Source organism: Mandrillus leucophaeus, unplaced genomic scaffold (assembly GCF_000951045.1).
Source record: "Mandrillus leucophaeus isolate KB7577 unplaced genomic scaffold, Mleu.le_1.0 Scaffold45, whole genome shotgun sequence".
Classification (NCBI taxonomy): Eukaryota; Metazoa; Chordata; class Mammalia; order Primates; family Cercopithecidae; genus Mandrillus; species Mandrillus leucophaeus.
In genome coordinates this window covers 2249836-2250807 of record NW_012104809.1, presented here as the reverse complement: position 1 = coordinate 2250807, position 972 = coordinate 2249836, and the positions used below count along the sequence as shown (strand labels likewise).

Below are 972 nucleotides of genomic sequence, written 5' to 3'. Positions count from 1 at the left end.
TCCGGGCTCCTGAAGCAGCTCGTAGCGCTCGATGCCGTTGCGGCCAAAGTCGCGGTCAGTGGCGGTGGGCAGCAGGTAAAGTGTGCCCACCGGCCGGTTCTCCTCCACCGTGAGCGTGAGCACGGGCGACGGGAAGGTGGGCGTGTTGTCGTTGATGTCGAGCACGATGACCCGACCCTCAAACAGGTCTACCCAGCTCTGCGAGGGCCCGATCACCGACACCTCGAAGTCCAGGAAGCACTCGTTCTCGTCGAAGATCATCTGACACTGGGGCAGCTTCTCGCGGTCGATGCGCCTCTCGCTGGTGCTCAGCTCGCCCGTGAGGTTGTCGATCTTAAGGTACTCGGAGCCGGACTCCAGGCTGAAAGTCACCTCACCCGATCCGGTCACGATGCCCAGGTCTGAAGCCACGTTGCCGATGCGGACGTCGGCGGGGCCCTCCTCCGCCAGTCGGTACCGGAGGAGCTGCTTGGCGGCCGCCAGGCTGAGCGAGAGCGGCAGGAGGAGGCAACAGCCCAAGCACCAGCCGCGCGCCCATCCCGCGGTCCGCATCCTCAGCATCTTCTCCTGCTGCTGCTGCTACTGCTCCTTCTAACCACAGCCCCCTCCGGCGCCCCCCTCCTCCGGGGCCGGCCGCTTGCCCTCCTCCCAGTCCTCTCCCCTCTCCCGGAAAGGAAGGAGCGAGAGAGAGGGGAGGGAGGGGGCAAAAGCGGCGTGGAGAGTCGGCCGGGAATGAAGGTGGGAGGGCAGCGATAGATGCTTTTTTTTCCCTCCTGCTTCTTCCGAAAGTTATTGTTTCATAATTCATGCAATGGGTGCTAATCGCCCGCTTGCCGGCCGCCGTTCAGTCGCAGTACTCACAGTTCACGGGACACTGCGCGCCGCGGGTTCGGCGCCCCCCCACCCAGAGTCATCCCCGCAGCGGGCGGAGAATCCCCGGCTCTCGTCCCCGCTCTGTCGGAAGGGGCCAGA

At 65.1% G+C, this 972-nt stretch overlaps 1 protein-coding gene across 1 annotated transcript in view; it reads right to left on the bottom strand.

Moving 5' to 3' along the window:
* PCDH7 (protocadherin 7) overlaps positions 1–619 on the bottom strand; it is a 471716-nt gene extending 471097 nt beyond the window's left edge. Inside the window, exon 1 of the mRNA XM_011994273.1 lies at positions 1–619. Within this exon, the coding sequence (XP_011849663.1) occupies positions 1–561 (561 nt within the window). The 5' untranslated portion in view covers positions 562–619.
* Positions 620–972: the final 353 nt, after the last annotated feature.